Raw genomic sequence first — 16,943 nt, 5'->3', positions numbered from 1 at the left:
TGCCTCTCTCTCTCTCTCTCTAGCTGTGTTTGTGACCTGTGTGTTGATAGTAATCAGATAGCAGCCTGCTGTAACCCTGCCTCGCTCTGCGTCAGCTCTTCAGACTTATTATCTAAATGGACATTGGACTGTTGGGTAGAGACCAGCTACACAGCCAGGCAGAAGGGCTTGTGGTCTACATAGTACAGGTCTAAGGCCACAGGTTCCAGGTACCGGCTACGGTAAGGAACAGCACAGCACTCAGCCATAAGGACATAAGCAAATAAAGAGATAACAACGCCATTAAGGAACATTCCAAGGGAACTGTGACAAAGGGCGGTTGTGAAAATGTTAGTTTTAGATGTGTCATGCTGCTGAGAGGTTACGCCTACAGTTATAACAGAGGTTTTAATAACTAACTGTGGCACTTTATCCTCTTACTTCTCAGAAGATATTATGTTGTTTCCATGAGTCACACAAACCAGGTGACAATACACTGAGTATACTAAACATGCTCTTTCCATGACAGACTGACCAGGTGAATCCAGGTGAAGGCTATGATCCCATATTGATGTCACCTGTTAAATCCACTTCAATCAGTGTAGATGAAGAGGAGGAGACGGGTTAAAGAAAGATTTTTAAGCCTTGAGACAATTCAGACATGGATTGTGTATGAGTGGCATTGAGAGGGTGAATGGAAAAGATTTAAGTACCATTGAACGGGGTATGGTAGTAGGTGTCAGGCGCACCGGTTTGTGTCAAGAACTGCAATGCTGCTGGGTTTTTCACACTCAACAGTTTCCCATGTGTATCAACAATGGTCCACCACCCAAAGGACATCCAGCCAACTGTGGGAAGCATTGGAGTCAACATGGACCAGCATCCATGTGGAACGCTAACGATACCTTGCAGAGTCTATGCCCCGATGAATTAAGTCTGTTCTGAGGGGAAAAGGGGGGGATGCAACTCATTATTAGGAAGGTGTTCCTAATGTTTGGTATACTCAGTGTATATGGTCAGGTTTGTTTCTGTTTTTATCTCCCACAGTGTCACACACACACACACACACACACACACACACACACACACACACACACACACACACACACACACACACACACACACACCAGGGCTTAATGGAGGTTTACCCTATTACTTCTCAGAACCCAAGATTTGTTTACACACACAAACACACACACAGACACACACACACACACGGGCATGAAGACTGTTTTGAATGCAGTTTCCATGAGTCAAACAACAACGTAAGTGATAATAATAAATATGGTATGTTTTAAAACATGCTCATTGGGTGACATGTCTGGTGAGTATGCAGGCCATGGAAGAACTGGGACATTTTCAGCTTCCAGGAGTTGTGTACAGATCCTTGCGACATGGGGCTGTGCATTATCATACTGAAACATGAGATGATGGTGGCGGATGAATGGCATGACAATTGGGCCTCAGGATCTCGTTACAGTATCTCTGTGCATTCAAATTGCCATTGATAAAACGCAATTGTGTTTGTTGTCCGTAGCTTATGCCTGCCCGTACCATAACCCCACTGCCACTATGGGGCACTCTGTTCACAACAATGACATCAGCAAACCGCTCGCCCACACGATGCCATCTGCCCGGTACAGATGAAACCGGGATTCATCGTGAAGAGCACACTTCTTCAGCTTGTCAGTGGCCATCGAAGGTGAGCACCGCCGAACTGCAGTCAGGTCAAGACCCTGGTGAGGATGACGAGCACGCAGATGAGCTTCCCTGAGACAGTTTGTGCAGAAATTCTTTGGTTGTGCAAACCCACAGTTTCATCAGCTGTCCGGGTGGCTGGTCTCAGACGATCCCGCAGGTGAAGAAGCCAGATATGGAGGTCCTGGGCTGGTGTGGTTACATGTGGTCTGAGGTTGTGAGGCCGGTTGGAAAACTGCCAAATTCTCTAAAATAACATTGGAGGCGGCTTATGGTAGAGAAATTAACATTACATTCTCCGAGCAACAGCTCTGATGGACATTCTTGCAGTCAGCATGCCATCTGCACACTCCCTCAAAACTTGAGACATCTGTGGCATTGTGTTGTGTGACATAACTGCACATTTTAGAGTGGACTTTACTTGTTCCCAGCACAAGGTGCACCTGTGTAATGATCATACTGTTTAATCAGCTTCTTGATATGCCACACCTGTCAGGTGGATGAATTATCTTGGCAAAGGAGAAATAATATTTTTTGTGCGTATGGAACATTTCTGGGATGTTATATTTCTATCAGGACTCAGGATATGACCCAGACGCAGACCCAGGAGGCGGATGGTTCAGTTCTCAGATCATTTATTATAACACGGGGAGCAGGAAAAGGGCAGGTCGAGGACAGGCAGAGGTTCGTAACCAGATCAGAGTTCGACAGGTACTGGACGGCAGACAGGCTCAGGGTCACGGGCAGGCAGAAAGGTCAGAAACAGAAAAGCTAGAAACAAAAAACTAGAGAGCAGGGAAAACCAGGGAAAACGCTGGGATGACCTGACAATACAAGACGAACTGGCAACAGACAAACAGAAAACAAAGGTATAAATACACAGGGGATACTGGGGGAAATGGGAGACACCTGCTGGGGGGTGGAGACAAGCACAAGAAAGGTGAAACAGATCAGGACGTGACAATTTCAGCTCATGAAACATGGGACCAACACTTTTTTGTGTTTATATTTTTGTTCAGTTTAAAATATTTTTCTCCCAGAATTGGACACTATGAAACACATACACAAACACACGCACACACACACACACACAGGGGCATATAAGTGGAGTATCTGCCGGTAGTAGATGAAACCTTTAGAGCTAAAAAGGTCTGAGGAACTGCCTGCATTCACACAAGCACCCTCTGTCTCAGTCACTTTGCTTGTGTGTGTGTGTGTGTGTGTGTGTGTGTGTGTGTGTGCGTGCGTGCGTGCGTGCGTGCGTGCGTGTGTGTGTGTGTGTGTGTGTGTGTGTGTGTGGCTTTAAATCTACTGATCATCAAAAAAGGCTATAGCATTGATTATACAGCTCCCTACATCCATTAAGAGGCTGGATCGTTAGTCACATGACTTAAAACCTCATTCCATCTAGAGGCCTGAGATAGATAACCAGCTCATAGAGATGTCCATAGTTTCAGAATAAAACACTGTATCTATCTATCTATATATCCCTCCCTTCCTCCATCGCTCCCTCCATCCATCCAGCACTCCATCTATCCCTCCCTCTCTCCCGCCTTCCATCCCTCCATCTATCCCTCCCTCCATCCATCTATCCCTCCCTCCCTCCGTCCCTCCTTCTATCCATCCTTGATAGACATACTGGCTCCTGTTGTCTCTAACTCTAATGAATGACATATTAGCTTAATTGCGGTGAGCTAAAAGGGCTGGAGAGAGTGGAGGGGAAGAGAGGAAAGGGCCAGGGGGCTGGAGAGAGTGGAGGGGAAGAGAGGAAAGGGACAGGGGGCTGGAGAGAGTGGAGGGGAAGAGAGAGGAAAGGGACAGGGGGCTGGAGAAAGTGGAGGGGAAGAGAGGAAAGGGACAGGAGGCTGGAGAAAGTGGAGAGGAGGGAAGAGAGGAAAGGGACAGGGGCTGGAGAAAGTGGAGGGGAAGAGAGGAAAGGGACAGGGGGCTGGAGAAAGTGGAGGGGGAGAGAGGAGGAAGCCAGGGGGGTGGACAGACTGGAGGGGGAAAGAGGAAAAGGGAAGGGGGCTGGAGAGAGTGGAGGGGAGGGGAGAGAGGAAAAGGGCAGTGGGCTGGAGAGAGTGGAGGGGAAGAGAGGAAAATGGCAGGGGCTGGAGAGAGTGGAGGGGGAGAGAGGAGGAAGCCAGGGGGGTGGACAGACTGGAGGGGGAGAGAGGAAAAGGGAAGGGGCTGGAGAGAGTGGAGGGGAAGAGAGGAAAAGGGCAGGGGGCTGGAGCGAGTGGAGGGGGAGAGAGGAAAAGGGTCTGGAGAGAGTGGAGGGGGAGAGAGGAAAAGGGCAGGGGGCTGGAGGGAGTGGAGGGGAGAGAGGAAAAGGGTCTGGAGAGAGTGGAGGGGGAGAGAGGAAAAGGGCAGGGGGCTGGAGAGAGTGGAGGGGAAGAGAGGAAAAGGGCAGGGGGCTGGAGAGAGTGGAGGGGGAGAGAGGAGGAAGGGACAGGGGGGGTGGACAGACTGGAGGGGGAGAGAGAGAAAAGGGAAGGGGCTGGAGAGAGTGGAGGGGAAGAGAGGAAAAGGGCAGGGGGCTGGAGAGAGTGGAGGGGGAGAGAGGAAAAGGGCAGGGGGCTGGAGAGAGTGGAGGGGAAGAGAGGAAAAGGGCAGTGGGCTGGAGAGAGTGGAGGGGGAGAGAGGAAAAGGGTCTGGAGAGAGTGGAGGGGAAGAGAGGAAAAGGGCAGTGGGCTGGAGAGAGTGGAGGGGGAGAGAGGAAAAGGGCCGGGGGCTGGAGGGAGTGGAGGGGAAGAGAGGAAAAGGGCAGTGGGCTGGAGAGAGTGGAGGGGAAGAGAGAGAGGAGGAAAAGGGACAGGGGGCTGGAGAAAGTGGAGAGGAAGAGAGGAAAGGGACAGGGGGCTGGAGAAAGTGGAGGGGAAGAGAGGAAAGGGACAGGGGGCTGGAGAAAGTGGAGGGGGAGAGAGGAAAAGGGCAGGGGGCTGGAGAGAGTGGAGGGGAAGAGAGGAAAAGGGCAGGAGGCTGGAGAGAGTGGAGGGGGAGAGAGGAGGAAGCAGGGGGTGGAGGGGGAGAGAGGAAAAGGGCAGAGTGGAGGGGGAGGGGAGAGAGGAAAAGGGCAGGGGCTGGAGAGAGTGGAGGGGAGAGAGAGTGGAGGGGAAGAGAGGAAAAGGGCAGGGGCTGGAGAGTGGAGAGAGTGGAGGGGGAGAGAGGGGCTGGAGGAGTGGAGGGGGAGAGAGGAAAAGGGCAGGGGGCTGGAGAGAGTGGAGGGGAAAGAGGAAAAGGGCAGGGGCTGGAGAGAGTGGAGGGGGAGAGAGGAAAAGGGCAGGGGGCTGGAGAGAGTGGAGGGGGAGAGAGGAAAAGGGCAGGGGCTGGAGAGAGTGGAGGGGAAGAGAGGAAAAGGGCAGGGGGCTGGAGAGAGTGGAGGGGGAAGGGGAAAAGGGCAGGGGCTGGAGAGAGTGGAGGGGAAGAGAGGAAAAGGGCAGGGGCTGGAGAGAGTGGAGGGGAAGAGAGGAAAAGGGCAGGGGGCTGGAGAGAGTGGAGGGGGAGAGAGGAAAAGGGGCTGGAGAGAGTGGAGGGGGAGAGAGGAGGAAAAGGGGGGTGGACAGACTGGAGGGGGAGAGAGGAAAAGGGAAGGGGCTGGAGAGAGTGGAGGGGAAGAGAGGAAAAGGGCAGGGGCTGGAGAGAGTGGAGGGGGAGAGAGGAAAAGGGCAGGGGGCTGGAGAGAGTGGAGGGGGAGAGAGGAAAAGGGCAGGGGGAGGGGAAGAGAGGAAAAGGGCAGGAGGCTGGAGAGAGTGGAGGGGAAGAGAGGAAAAGGGCAGGGGGCTGGAGAGAGTGGAGGGGGAGAGAGGAGGAAGGGCAGGGGGCTGGAGAGAGTGGAGGGGGAGAGAGGAAAAGGGCAGGGGGCTGGAGAGAGTGGAGGGGAAGAGAGGAAAAGGGCAGGGGGCTGGAGAGAGTGGAGGGGAAGAGAGGAAAGGGACAGGGGGCTGGAGAGAGTGGAGGGGGAGAGAGGAAAAGGAAGGGGGCTGGAGAGAGTGGAGGGGAAGAGAGGAAAAGGGCAGAGAGAGGGGGAAGAGGGGCAGGGGCTGGAACAGAGGGGAGAGAGTGGAGGGGAAGAGAGGAAAAGGGACAGGGGCAGGGGGCTGGAGAGAGTGGAGGGGAAGAGAGGAGGGGGGGTGGAAAAGGGAGAGGGGGCTGGAGAGAGTGGAGGGGGAGAGAGGAGGAAGCCAGGGGGCTGGAGAGAGTGGAGGGGAAGAGAGGAAAAGGGCAGGGGGGAGAGAGTGGAGGGGGAGAGAGGAAAAGGGGCTGGAGAGAGTGGAGGGGGGGAAGAGAGGAAAGGGCAGGGGGCTGGAGGGGGCTGGATAAAGTGGAGAGGAAGAGAGGAAAGGGACAGGGGGCTGGAGAAAGTGGAGGGGAAGAGAGGAAAGGGACAGGGGGCTGGAGAAAGTGGAGGGGAAGAGAGGAAAGGGACAGGGGGCTGGAGAGAGTGGAGGGGGAGAGAGGAAAAGGGCAGGGGGCTGGAGAGAGGGGGAGAGAGGAGGAAGCCAGGGGGGTGGAGGGGGAAGAGAGGAAAAGGGCAGGGGCTGGAGAGAGTGGAGGGGAAGAGAGGAAAAGGGCAGGGGGCTGGAGGAGGGAGGGGGAGAGAGGAGGAAGCCAGGGGGGTGGAGAGAGGGGGAGAGAGGAAAAGGGAAGGGGCTGGAGGAGGGAGGGGAAGAGAGGAAAAGGGCAGGGGGCTGGAGAGAGTGGAGGGGAGAGAGAGGAGAGAGAAAGAGAGGAAAAGGGCAGGGGGGTGGAGAGAGAGGAGGGGGGGGCTGGGGAGAGAGGGGGAGGAGGAAAGGGAAGGGGCTGGAGAGAGTGGAGGGGAAGAGAGGAAAAGGGCAGGGGGCTGGAGAGAGTGGAGGGGAAGAGAGGAAAAGGGCAGGGGCTGGAAGAGTGGAGGGTGAGAGAGGAGGAAGCCAGGGGGGTGGAGAGAGTGGAGGGGGAAAGAGGAAAAGGGCAGTGGCTGGAGAGAGTGGAGGGGGAGAGAGGAAAAGGGCAGGGGCTGGAGAGAGTGGAGGGGAGAGAGGAAAAGGGCAGGGGGGTGGAGAGAGTGGAGGGGAAGAGAGGAAAAGGGCAGGGGGCTGGAGAGAGTGGAGGGGGAAGAGAGGAAAAGGGCAGGGGCTGGAGAGAGTGGAGGGGGAGAGAGGAGGAAGCCAGGGGGGTGGACAGACAGGGGGAGAGGGAAAAGGGAGAGTGGAGGGGAAGAGAGGAAAAGGGCAGGGGCTGGAGGAGTGGAGGGGAGAGAGGAAAAGGGCAGGGGGCTGGAGAGAGTGGAGGGGGAGAGAGGAAAAGGGCAGGGGCTGGAGGGAGTGGAGGGGGAGAGAGGAAAAGGGCAGGGGGAGGCTGGAGAGAGTGGAGGGGGAGAGAGGAGGAAGCTGGAGAGAGTGGAGAGGGGAGAGAGGAAAAGGGCAGGGGCTGGAGAGAGTGGAGGGGAAGAGAGGAAAAGGGCAGGGGGCTGGAGAGAGTGGAGGGGGGAGGGGGAGAGGGCCAGGGGGGTGGACTGGAGAGAGTGGAGGGGGAGAGAGGAAAAGGGGGGGCTGGAGGGGGAGGGGGAGAGAGGAGGAAGCTGGACAGACTGGAGGGGGAGGGGGGCAGGGGCTGGAGAGAGTGGGGGAGGGGAGAGAGGAAAAGGGCAGGGGCTGGAGAGAGTGGAGGGGGAGAGAGGAGGAAGCCAGGGGGGTGGACAGACTGGAGGGGGAGAGAGGAAAGGGGAAGGGGCTGGAGAGAGTGGAGGGGAAGAGAGGAAAAGGGCAGGGGCTGGAGAGAGTGGAGGGGGAGAGAGGAGGAAGCCAGGGGGGTGGACAGACTGGAGGGGGAGAGAGGAAAAGGGAAGGGGCTGGAGAGAGGGCAGGGGCTGGAGAGAGTGGAGGGGGAGAGAGGAAAAGGGCAGGGGGCTGGAGAGAGTGGAGGGGGAGAGAGGAAAAGGGCAGTGGGCTGGAGAGAGTGGAGGGGAAGAGGAAAAGGGGCTGGAGAGAGTGGAGGGGGAGAGAGGAAAAGGGCAGGGGCTGGAGAGAGTGGAGGGGAGAGAGGAAAAGGGCAGGGGGCTGGACAGAGTGGAGGGGGAAGAGAGGAAGGGGGCTGGAAGGGAGGGGCTGGAGAGAGAGGGAGGGGGGAGAGAGGGAAAAGGGGCTGGAGAGAGTGGAGAGGAAGAGAGGAAAAGGGCAGGGGGCTGGAGAGAGTGGAGGGGAAGAGAGGAAAGGGCAGGGGGCTGGAGAGAGTGGAGTGGAGGGGAAGAGAGGAAAGGGACAGGGGGCTGGACAGGGGGCTGGATAAAGTGGAGAGGGAAGAGAGGAAAGGGACAGGGGGCTGGAGAAAGTGGAGGGGAAGAGAGGAAAGGGACAGGGGGCTGGAGAAAGTGGAGGGGGAGAGAGGAGGAAGCCAGGGGCTGGAGAGAGTGGAGGGGGAGAGAGGAAAAGGGCAGGGGGCTGGAGAGAGTGGAGGGGAAGAGAGGAAAAGGGCAGGGGCTGGAGAGAGTGGAGGGGGAGAGAGGAAAAGGGAAGGGGCTGGAGAGAGTGGAGGGGGAGAGGAAAAGGGCAGGGGCTGGAGAGAGTGGAGGGGGAGAGAGGAGGAAGCCAGGGGGGTGGACAGACTGGAGGGGGAAAGAGGAAAAGGGAAGGGGGCTGGAGAGAGTGGAGGGGAAGAGAGGAAAAGGGCAGGGGCTGGAGGAGCAGGGGGCTGGAGAGAGTGGAGGGGAAGAGAGGAAAAGGGCAGGGGGCTGGAGAGAGTGGAGGGGAAGAGAGGAAAAGGACAGGGGGCTGGAGAGAGTGGAGGGGAAGAGAGGAAAAGGGCAGGGGGCTGGAGAGAGTGGAGGGGGAGAGAGGAGGAAGCCAGGGGGGTGGACAGACTGGAGGGGGAGAGAGGAAAAGGGAAGGGGGCTGGAGAGAGTGGAGGGGGAAGAGAGGAAAAGGGCAGGGGGCTGGAGAGAGTGGAGGGAGGAGAGAGGAAAAGGGGGCTGGAGAGAGTGGAGGGGAAGAGAGGAAAAGGGCAGGGGGCTGGAGAGAGTGGAGGGGAAGAGAGGAAAGGGACAGGGGGCTGGAGAGAGTGGAGGGGAAGAGAGGAAAGGGACAGGGGGCTGGAGAGAAGTGGAGGGGAAGAGAGGAAAAGGGACAGGGGGCTGGAGAAAGTGGAGGAGGGAGAGAGGAAAGTGGAGGGCAGGGGCTGGAGAGAGGGAGGGGGAGAGAGGAAAAGGGCAGGGGGCTGGAGAGAGTGGAGGGGGAGAGAGGAAAAGGGCAGGGGGCTGGAGAGAGTGGAGGGGGAGAGAGGAAAAGGGCAGGGGCTGGAGAGAGTGGAGGGGGAGAGAGGAAAAGGGCAGGGGCTGGAGAGAGTGGAGGGGAGAGAGAGGAGGAAGCCAGGGGGGTGGACAGGGAGGGGGAGGAGGGAGCGGCTGGAGAGGTGGAGGGGAAGAGAGGAAAAGGGCAGGGGGCTGGAGGGAGTGGAGGGGGAGAGAGGAAAAGGGTCTGGAGAGAGTGGAGGGGGAGAGAGGAAGGGCAGGGGCTGGAGGGAGTGGAGGGGGGGGAAAGGGGTCTGGAGAGAGTGGAGGGGGAGAGAGGAAAGGGGAAGGGGCTGGAGAGAGTGGAGGGGAAGAGAGGAAAAGGGCGAGTGGAGGGGGAGAGAGGAAATGGGCAGGGGGCTGGAGGGAGTGGAGGGGAAAAGAGAGAGAGGAAAAGGGACAGGGGGCTGGAGAGAGTGGAGGGGGAGAGAGGAAAAGGGCAGGGGCTGGAGGGAGTGGAGGGGAAGAGAGGAGGGGGAAGAGGAAGGGGGGGGCTGGAGGGAGTGGAGGGGGAGAGAGGAAAAGGGCAGTGGGCTGGAGGGAGTGGAGGGGAAGAGAGGAAAAGTGAAGGGGCTGGAGAGAGTGGAGGGGAAGAGAGGAAAAGGGCAGGGGCTGGAGAGGGTGGAGAGAGGAGGAAGCCAGGGAGCTGGAGGGAGTGGAAGGGGAGAGAGGAGGAAGCCAGCGAGCTGGAGGGAGTGGAAGGGTAGAGAGGAGGAAGCCAGGGAGCTGGATGGAGTGGAAGGGGAGAGAGGAGGAAGCCAGGGGGATGGACAGACTGGAGGGGGAGAGAGGAGGAAGACAGGGGGCTGGAGAGAGTTAATGGAAGTTGGAGTGACTACAGAAGTTGGTGTGAAGAGAGGTTATGGTTTGGATAAGGTATCAGAAATTGATGTAACTGGTATGTTTCTGTGATGTACGACCATTCAGTAGGATCAGCTGATAAACTGAACCAATAAAATACAAGAATGCAACTCTCCTGGCCAAGTCTACTGCATTCAGATACTACATTATATATGAAGCAGATGTTTGCAGTGTCATTTCCATCCAAGGACCTTCCTCAAACTATGTTACTTTGATGATAAACTTACATAGGCCTTTAATTATGTTGCTATCATATTGTGCAAAACTATACATTACAGAATAAACTATTTCAACAGCTGTTTGAAATCATTCTCTTCTTAAAACTGTATGGTCTGAGTGTGAAATGAGGCACACTACAAGGGTGATTAGAACAGGTTTAACTAATAGATATTATTCCACATGAACCAAGTCTGTCCTCTAGTGGTCTTTGAGAGCTCCAGTCCGTTTTATTACTGTGACAGTGGAGGCCAAGAACAGAAAAGGGTTTCTTTCTGAAACCATCACATGGGGGCGCCGCAACCCAAGATGGGGATGACCTACCACAGCCGTAAAACCATTGTGTACAACTGTTAGTCACCTGCAACAGGTAGGTATGCCTGAAGTCATGTTCCACCTAATTCTAATGTCATAATGCAGGCCTACGGACCCAGTGCGGCCCCACATTAAATGACGTGCAGCTTATAAAGACTTCATAAAGCCTTAATAAATGCTACATAAATGTGTTACAAATCATCTAGAACCATATGTCATGCTTTATAAAGGGTTCATAAATGTGGCATAACTGTGTGACATTACCCACAATGTCAAATATGACATAAACCTGTGCTTTGTAAAGGGTGGCATAAGCACTGCTTAATAAGGGCCTTATAAATCATATTAAATTGAGGCTTCACAAAGCATTTATAACCCTGTCATGCATCTTGGTAGAGCATTTAAACACTGATACGTAAAAATGCATTTTTGGATCTGACCTCAACTTCCCCACAATGCTGTGCTGGAGGATGACCCACACTCTAAAGTGCAGTCATGCACAGCAAAAAAAACATTGGTAGGGCCTTTTAAAATCTGTTTTTATTTTTTTGCCTACTTCTGATATTTTCCCAAATTCCATTATCTTGGTTTTGTTATTGCAGGTTTCCCATTTTGTTCTGGTTTATCCCAGTTTTTTCACACTTTTTTATTAGAAAAGCAATCAAATTAAAATGAGATTTTCTGTGTTCACAACAATGCCTAAACCACATCAGGGGATGACTTTTGAGCTCTGGCAAAAATCTAAGAAACGTACATTTGTGTGTGTAGTTGTCCTTCAGTGGGCATGCCCTGCACTGTTGTTTAGTTAGCAGGTTATCTGCAGTGCAGTAATCACAAGTGATGTGACTCGGCCACCAATGGAGTGGGTGGAGTGAAGGGTCAGCAACACTGTATTATTCAGAGCCCCATGAAATGGCACCAGATATACATTGTACAGATCCTACTGAGTATTCCCATCAATACATTTACTGCACCACCAGAATACATCGTGCTCTAAACCACTATGTATTGGCTTAGAGCAAGTGATTCACATTGGGGGCAATTATTTGACCTTGCAACATGTTTTAAAAGCCTATTTAATGCAAATGTCACTAAAATATGAACAAATATGAATCATTGTTAATGTTTAGACAATTCTTTTGTTATATATAATGAATTATTATTATCATCATTTTTATTGAAATGTTTCTATTTTAGTTTGACATTTTTGACATTTTTCAAAATGTAGTTTGTGGCCAAGAAAATAACATAAACATTGCAAAGGCATGCTGTTCAACATGTGAACTTACAAGTTATCCACAGAAAATGTACTTTTTAGGAGTTTACAACTACAGAGGCCTATATAAATAATTTCTAAAAATAAAAAAACTTGCTCCAGAACGCTCAGGACCTCAGACTGGGGCAAAGATTCACCTTCCAACAGGACAACGACCCTAAGCACACAGCCAAGACAACGCAGCAGTGGCTTCGGGACCAGTCTCTGAATGTCCTTGAGTGGCCCAGCCAGAGCCCGTACTTGAACCCAATCGAACATCTTTGGAAAGACCTGAAAATAGCTGTGCAACATCGCTCCCCATCCAGCCAGACAGAGCTTAAAAGAAAGAAGAAGGCCCGAGGCTGTAATCGCTGCCAAAGGTGCTTCAACAAAGTACTGAGTAAAGGGTCTGAATACTTACGTAAATATATTTAATTTTTATATTTTTTATACATTTGTAAACATTCCAAAAAACTGTTTTTGCTTTGTCATTATGGTGTATTGTGTGTAGTTTGATGAGGCAACAAAAACAATTGAATCCATTTTAGAATAAGGCTGTAACATAACAAATTGTGGAAAGTCAATGGGACTGAATACTTTCCGAATGCACAGTATTACGAAATTGTCCGTTTTCATATATTTCTACATATATGTTTATATATTTAAATATATGGTGTGGAAAAACATTTTAACAATATGCTGTGGTAGCTAGTAAAACATGTTCTAAAATATACTTGATAAATATATGTTACCATGTATTTTAATGAATGGTAAATGTTGCTTTTTACTTTAAATACTGTAGCTAGGCTACATTAAAATTCAATGCATAAAACTACAAAGTTCAGCACTAAATCACAATAGCATGCTGTGGTATACTTTGACAAGTTTGAATGGATGACAACTAAGAGTGTTTTCAATCATCTTTATTTTGTTCTCAAATAACTTGGTCCATTGTTTAATTGTGGCATCGGAGTCACTGGAAGGTCGCATCTGAAAAACAAAATATAATGTATAAATTACATCTGTGACCTTAACATCTGTTTTTGAAAATCATGTCTTTGAACATCATATGTATACTTACAATGCAGATTCCTTCACCTCCAGCTCACAAGATAACCGTTATCATGTGGATAATGCAGAGACAGAGAGTTAGTGAAACAATTCCACAAAAGATGATTAATAAATAAGGGGTAAATGTTCATGAAGACATTTAAATTCAATTGGGAACTAGCTAGCTAAATGATACTAAAGACTACTTCCATTGGCTGGGGTCTGTCCATAGGCAGCTAAGACTCAAGACCAGAAGGATCCACTGCAGCAGGGAAATATATTATTTTTTTTTGCTAGAAATAATATATTTCTATCAGAGACACCCAACCCTCACTAAAGCTAGCTAAATTAGCTAGCCAACAAGCAACACATAACTTGGCTAGCCAAGAACATTTAACAATAGCTTTGGCAATTAAATTATATCTAATACATACATGACATTAACTCTACTGAACTTAATTTTTCAAAATTCTTACCTTGGTCAGTCACACTGCATGTTGTTGGCAAGCTAAAGGAGCTAACGTTAGCTAGCTAGCTGTGTTAGCAAGCTCGATGAAAACCCTTGTTGTTGGGAAGCTAAAGGAGCTAACGTTAGCTAGCTAGCTGTGTTAGCAAGCTCGATGAAAACCCTTGTTGTTGGCAAGCTAAAGGAGCTAACGTTAGCTAGCTAGCTGTGTTAGCAAGCTCGATGAAAACCCTTGTTGTTGGCAAGCTAAAGAAGCTAACGTTAGCTAGCTAGCTGTGGTAGCAAGCTCGATGAAAACCCTTGCTTGCAGTTGAAGAAATTATCACCCACCAGGTTAAAAACATATTTAATTCAATGTTGTGAATGTATAAATAAAATAAAATGCCAACATCCGCCAACATCCACTAGAAAGCTCTATGGCGGTGACAACTGCTCTCTTTTTCTGAAGAAGAAAATATAAAATTGTAATGGCTGCTCTGTCAGTTGGAGGCCAGCCTGGGGTGAGGGCTTGGGAACATTTAAAATTGTGATTGACTGCTCAGGAAAAATATATTTTAATACATTTCTAAATATTTGTACAGATATGTTCTACGTTCAAGTGTCTTTTTGAAATAAACACCTAATTTATTTGTACTATGTTTCATTAGTGGCAGGTAGGCTATACCTCAATATCTGCAGAATGCATTGTCAACTATAACTCAATGATCCAACTTTATCATCCAAAATGCCACTTTGGGAACCTAATGCTAAGGTACTAGAGGTCAATAGAGACTCAACATTATCATCAGGGTAGAGAAGATTGTGAGGTGTGTATTTTACACATATATACAAAATATATATTTACATATATTTTATTTATTTATATATTGGATGAATACATGATAAAAACATTTCCCCAATATATTTAAATTTGATTGAAAAACATTCCAATATATAATTGTTCAGTATGGGAGCCTAGGCCTATATGGGCACCATGAGTGAGGCCTTTCTAATAATATTAAATGAGTGTAAATGTTTATTTCCAGGAAATATCTTTCCTATCCTGAGACTTTTCTATGGTGGTCAAATTGAATGGGGGGAGGAGGGAGCGAGTTACAGGGGGCTGGGGTGCCTTCAGCTAGAATAACTTCATCCCGTGATCTCTCTCTCTCTCTCTCTCTCTCTCTCTCTCTCTCTCTCTCTCTCTCTCTCTCTCTCTCTCTCTATCTCTCTCTCTTCTCTCTCTCTCTCTCTCTCTGAACACAGGCCTTAAAATATGCTTTTCTCCCCCATGATCTCTCTTCAGCCCTAATAGAGCAGGGTAGTGGTAGTAGTGGTATTTGTGAGGTTAGTTAGTAAAAGGCTTGTTGTATGTTTACTGGCTTATGAGTGAACTCATGACGCACTGCAACAGCAGTTAATGAAACAACAGCTATTCTAAAACCATGTATAGAGACGGAGTGCTGCACAAGAAGAAAAGAAAAGACTTTCTACCTTATTTTCTAGGACTAGTTTTAGTTTTCTATTGCACGGTTCATCTTGTGTCTTTCACTGCAGCAGCAGCTCAGGAGGACTCCCATTCCAACAGAGTGCGCCGGGCGCTGGGTGAGTGTTAATATCTCCCCATCAAGCCTGATAATCAATTAGATCAAGCCAATAAACGGTGACAATGTTTTCGCAGCTAATGGCGGTGACTAATTGAGAACGAATCCCCATAACGTTCCTCAGAAGAATAGACACAATGTTGGCACTGTGGTCCTTCAGTAATGTTACAGACATTTATTCAAAAAGCCTATAATTATGTTATTGTAGACTGTTATTTTATTTTTTTTCACTTCAAATGTTTATTCTTATTGTATAAGTTTCATCCCTTTTACTGAGTTTGTAGACTTTGTGTTACTTTCTGTAACTTAGACAACTCTGTGTGTGTTGTTTCAGAGAATGAGACAGAGTGTATTACAACGCAGTCGTCTGAGTTTCCAGAGGGGTTCTTCACACTACAGGAGAGGAAGGATGGAGGACTCCTCATACACTTTATGATCATATTTTACATGCTGCTGGCAGTTGCTATAGTCTGTGACGACTACTTCCTACCTTCTCTAGAACTTATCAGTGACCGTAAGTCACTCTCTCTGTCTGTGTGTGTGTGTGTGTGTGTGTGTGTGTGTGTGTGTGTGTGTGTGTGTGTGTGTGTGTGTGTGTGTGTGTGTGTGTGTGTGTGTGTGTGTGCGCGCGCGCGATAAATGGCAACATCTCTTGGTCTCCGTTCCAGGTCTGGGTCTATCTCAGGACGTAGCAGGAGCCACCTTTATGGCAGCAGGCAGCTCTGCTCCTGAAATGGTCACTGCCTTTCTGGGTACGTAAGGCATCTGAAACATATGCACAACATATAATTACTATGGTTTGCTGAGAATAACTGCACCTCACTAAAATCATCATCATCAGCATCATGTGTTAACAATTGTATATGTGTGTGTGTGTGTGTGTCTACCCAGGTGTGTTTGTGACAAAGGGAGACATCGGTGTGAGCACCATCGTAGGATCAGCTGTCTACAACCTCCTGGGGATCTGTGCTGCTTGTGGACTCCTGACCAAAGTGGTATGTGTACAGTACACACATTATGGGAAGCATTACCTAACCATAAAGAGCTCAGTGGGATAATAATCATCCATTCCAGCCAGGGGCAGCTTTAGTAGGTCAAGGAGGGGAGATGATTGTGTAAACTGTTATGGTGTGCGTGTGTGTGTATCAAATCAAATCAAATTGTATTTGTCACATACACATGGTTAGCAGATGTTAATGCGAGTGTAGCAAAATGCTTGTGCTTCTAGTTCCGACAATGCAGTAATAACCAACAAGTAATCTAACTAACAATTCCAAAACTACTGTCTTATACACAGTGTAAGGGGATAAAGAATATGTACATAAGGATATATGAATGAGTGATGGTACAGAGCAGCATAGGCAGGATACAGTAGATGGTATCGAGTACAGTATATACATGAGGTGAGTATGTAAACAAAGTGGCATAGTTAAAGTGGCTAGTGATACATGTATTACATAAGGATGCAGTCGATGATATAGAGTACAGTATATACGTATGCATATGAGATGAATAATGTAGGGTAAGTAACATTATATGAGGTAGCATTGTTTAAAGTGGCTAGTGATATATTTACATCTTTACAATATTTACATATTTACAATATGGGGAAAAGTGGCTGGACGCAACCAAATCAAAGAAAGTAAATCTCAAAGCGCCCTCTCCTATCTTACCTGCCTACCCACTACTTACCTAATTTAGCACCACCTGGTGCCCTAACCAAAATACAGGGGGTGGTCCGCCCAGGTCTTACCTAGTGTGCCTAGACAGTGAATATACTATGGGTATATGTATGCCCGCGGGCCTCTTGCCTAAGCACTCCCTAGGTGCCTTCCCCTTCCCCCCGGGAACAAATTAAACAATTTCAAGCAAACTAAGAAACAAAGGACATAGTCTTGACGAGGGGGCGGGGTCAGCTCTCCAATTAGCCATGGAGTCGACCAATCAGCTGCTTGGGGAGAATTCAGGAAGCCATCTCCTGAAACACACACTCAAATACACAAGCTATAACACAGATATTGGGGAACGTAACACATACCGGACCAAATCTGAACCAAGCATAAACATCTAGGATTGGTTAAGATTTGGTCCCGGCCGGACGGTCCGGACGAATGTCCATGGTGGAAATCAAGGCCAAAAGGCATCCAAAAGGCGTTGGCGTCAGTCCGTGGTTACTGAGGCCTAGAGTGTCGCCTGAAATAAACTGTTCTGAATGCCCATCCATGGTTTAGGCCCACCAATTGTAAAACATGC

At 49.6% G+C, this 16,943-nt stretch overlaps 1 protein-coding gene across 2 annotated transcripts in view; it reads left to right on the top strand.

Moving 5' to 3' along the window:
- The first annotated feature begins 14,384 nt into the window (after positions 1 to 14,384).
- The window catches only part of LOC139395923 (solute carrier family 24 member 5), a 25,627-nt gene continuing 23,068 nt past the window's right edge, over positions 14,385 to 16,943 (top strand). The window contains exons 1-4 of one of the 2 annotated variants that reach the window (XM_071143228.1): positions 14,385 to 14,691; positions 15,025 to 15,204; positions 15,359 to 15,442; positions 15,582 to 15,685. In XM_071143228.1, coding sequence (XP_070999329.1) covers positions 14,532 to 14,691; positions 15,025 to 15,204; positions 15,359 to 15,442; positions 15,582 to 15,685 — 528 coding nt within the window. In that variant the 5' untranslated portion in view covers positions 14,385 to 14,531. The remainder of the gene's footprint in view (positions 14,692 to 15,024; positions 15,205 to 15,358; positions 15,443 to 15,581; positions 15,686 to 16,943) is intronic. The other variant, XM_071143229.1, reaches the window with a different exon arrangement.

This window comes from Oncorhynchus clarkii, unplaced genomic scaffold, assembly GCF_045791955.1.
Source record: "Oncorhynchus clarkii lewisi isolate Uvic-CL-2024 unplaced genomic scaffold, UVic_Ocla_1.0 unplaced_contig_3712_pilon_pilon, whole genome shotgun sequence".
NCBI lineage: Eukaryota > Metazoa > Chordata > Actinopteri > Salmoniformes > Salmonidae > Oncorhynchus > Oncorhynchus clarkii.
Note: the sequence above shows the minus strand (reverse complement) of the source record. Positions and strands in the feature narration are given on the sequence as shown.